The 1,893-nt window shown below is 41.0% G+C and overlaps 1 protein-coding gene across 1 annotated transcript; it reads left to right on the top strand.

Moving 5' to 3' along the window:
- The first annotated feature begins 264 nt into the window (after positions 1–264).
- Positions 265–1,373, top strand: LOC137978736 (uncharacterized). Its single transcript, XM_068825775.1, has one exon. It carries the CDS (start codon positions 478–480, stop codon positions 1,081–1,083), a length of 606 nt encoding a protein of 201 aa, XP_068681876.1. The 5' UTR covers positions 265–477; the 3' UTR covers positions 1,084–1,373.
- The last annotated feature ends 520 nt before the right edge of the window (positions 1,374–1,893 follow it).

Genomic DNA, 1,893 nt, shown 5'->3' with positions numbered 1-1,893 from the left:
CTTTAACCAAACGTCTTTCTAGTCCATTATTCATTCATTATAAGCAGCGTATCTTTTCCTTTTTATTTCAACCTACAATGAAATTTCTCTTCGAGTCACATGCTCTATTCGGGGCTTCCCTTTTTTTCTCTGCTCCCTACCGTCCACAAAGAAAAGCACAGCACTCAAATCACTCTCATCACACTCGCAGATCAACGGAAGCGACATTTATTCAGCATTAAATTACAAAGCTATCTTATCTCTTCAACAAATCCGTACATTAAGCAACGCCACTAGCTGTATGCTCTCTGCCAGTGTGGACAGTAAATCAAACGTCACACTCCAACTACCGCAGATCACCGAGATCAGGGAGGAAGTCGGAAGTATGTAAATTTAATAATTGGTCTTTATAAAAGGCGCATTCTCATTTAAATAATCAGTCATTTCTGCTCCGTACGATCACCACAAAACTCATCATCGGGCCCACATTGCTGGAAAATGGCAGATTGTGAGATTGAAGGAACATACATCCTTGAAAACGTCGAGACCGGGCGTTATCTTTTCGCAGATGGAAACAAAGTCAAAGATGAAGAACGAGGAGAAGAAGTAGAGTCTGACTCAGCTGATTCTTCTGACTCAGGCGACTCTACTGGGTTAGTTGAGTCACCTCAAGTCAAGGGAGCAGATGCCAACTACTACAATCGAGCCATTTGGAAGATAATTCCACAAGGTGACGGCAAGTACTTCCTCCAAAATCCAAAGACCCAGAGGTTTTTGATGCAGGACGGAGAAAAGATGTCAGGCGAACGTGGAGCCGAAAAGGGCTGGAGGCAGTCTAGTGGTTTTGAAGCACCGCCCGCTGTGGCATCAGATATGAATTACTTCAATCGAGCCTACTGGATGATCAATCATCAAGGATGTGGCAATTATTTCCTTGAAAACGTGGAGACCCAGAGGTATTTGTTCCAGGATGGGGAAAAGATCCAAGGCAATCGAGGAGACGAAAAAGGTTGGAAGGCATCTTCTGGGTTTGAAGCTCCTGGAGTGGTTGGAGCCGATGCTAATTACTACAACAGAGCCTACTGGAAATTACTGAAGCAGTAAAATGAACCGTTTTGCTCATTTTCTCAGTTTTCTTAGTTTTAGCGTTTAAGTCACATTTGTAATCGTCACTTTCACTAATTTCCTTGCTTATCACTTTGTAGTTTTTATTGCTGTAAACAACACGTAAATGCAATAAGGTCTTGAAGTGCAATATCGACGAGGGTACGGATAAAGAAACATGACACAATATTGGACAGAGATGTGACTACAACCGGATATTCATAAACGAACGTATATGTAACAAACAAATAAAAGGAAATGATCATTTTATAGTCAACTGTAATGTGTGTTTTATTGCATTTGAGATCCGTTTCGATCTCGTCCACTTTTGGCAAAGTCCAAGCTAAGAAGACTTTAATGAGCAAATTGTTGTCGTCTGTCACACAGTCTCACCCCAGCGGGGGTTGGAAGTTCTCATGGTGTGTGTGTGAATTGGATTTTTAAACCTGACTGTTCTATATGCGATTAATTACTCCTCAAAATCCAATCTTTGATTTTATTTCATTTCTATATGTACAGTGTCCTCAGCGCCAGACACTTAAGGTTAATACTGCTAACCTTTTGGGGTGCCTTCCGGGCAAACTATCGTAAGCGCGTTATTTTCGGTAAAACTCCAGCAAACTATATATCACCGAAAAGATAATAAAATGAAGAATCCGAATATATGAGCGTTTAAAGTTTATAATGGCTTTTTTAGCGCGCGCGAGGCTTCAAACATACCCATACATGTTCACTTTGCTCATAGTTATATGCTTTGCTGAATTACCCGCCTTCGCATTATCACGCACAACCTAACAAACTGTGCTATTT

Source organism: Montipora foliosa, chromosome 1 (genome assembly GCF_036669935.1).
Source record: "Montipora foliosa isolate CH-2021 chromosome 1, ASM3666993v2, whole genome shotgun sequence".
Classification (NCBI taxonomy): Eukaryota; Metazoa; Cnidaria; class Anthozoa; order Scleractinia; family Acroporidae; genus Montipora; species Montipora foliosa.
The sequence above is the reverse complement of the archived record's forward strand: the minus strand, read 5'-3'. Positions and strand labels throughout refer to the sequence as shown.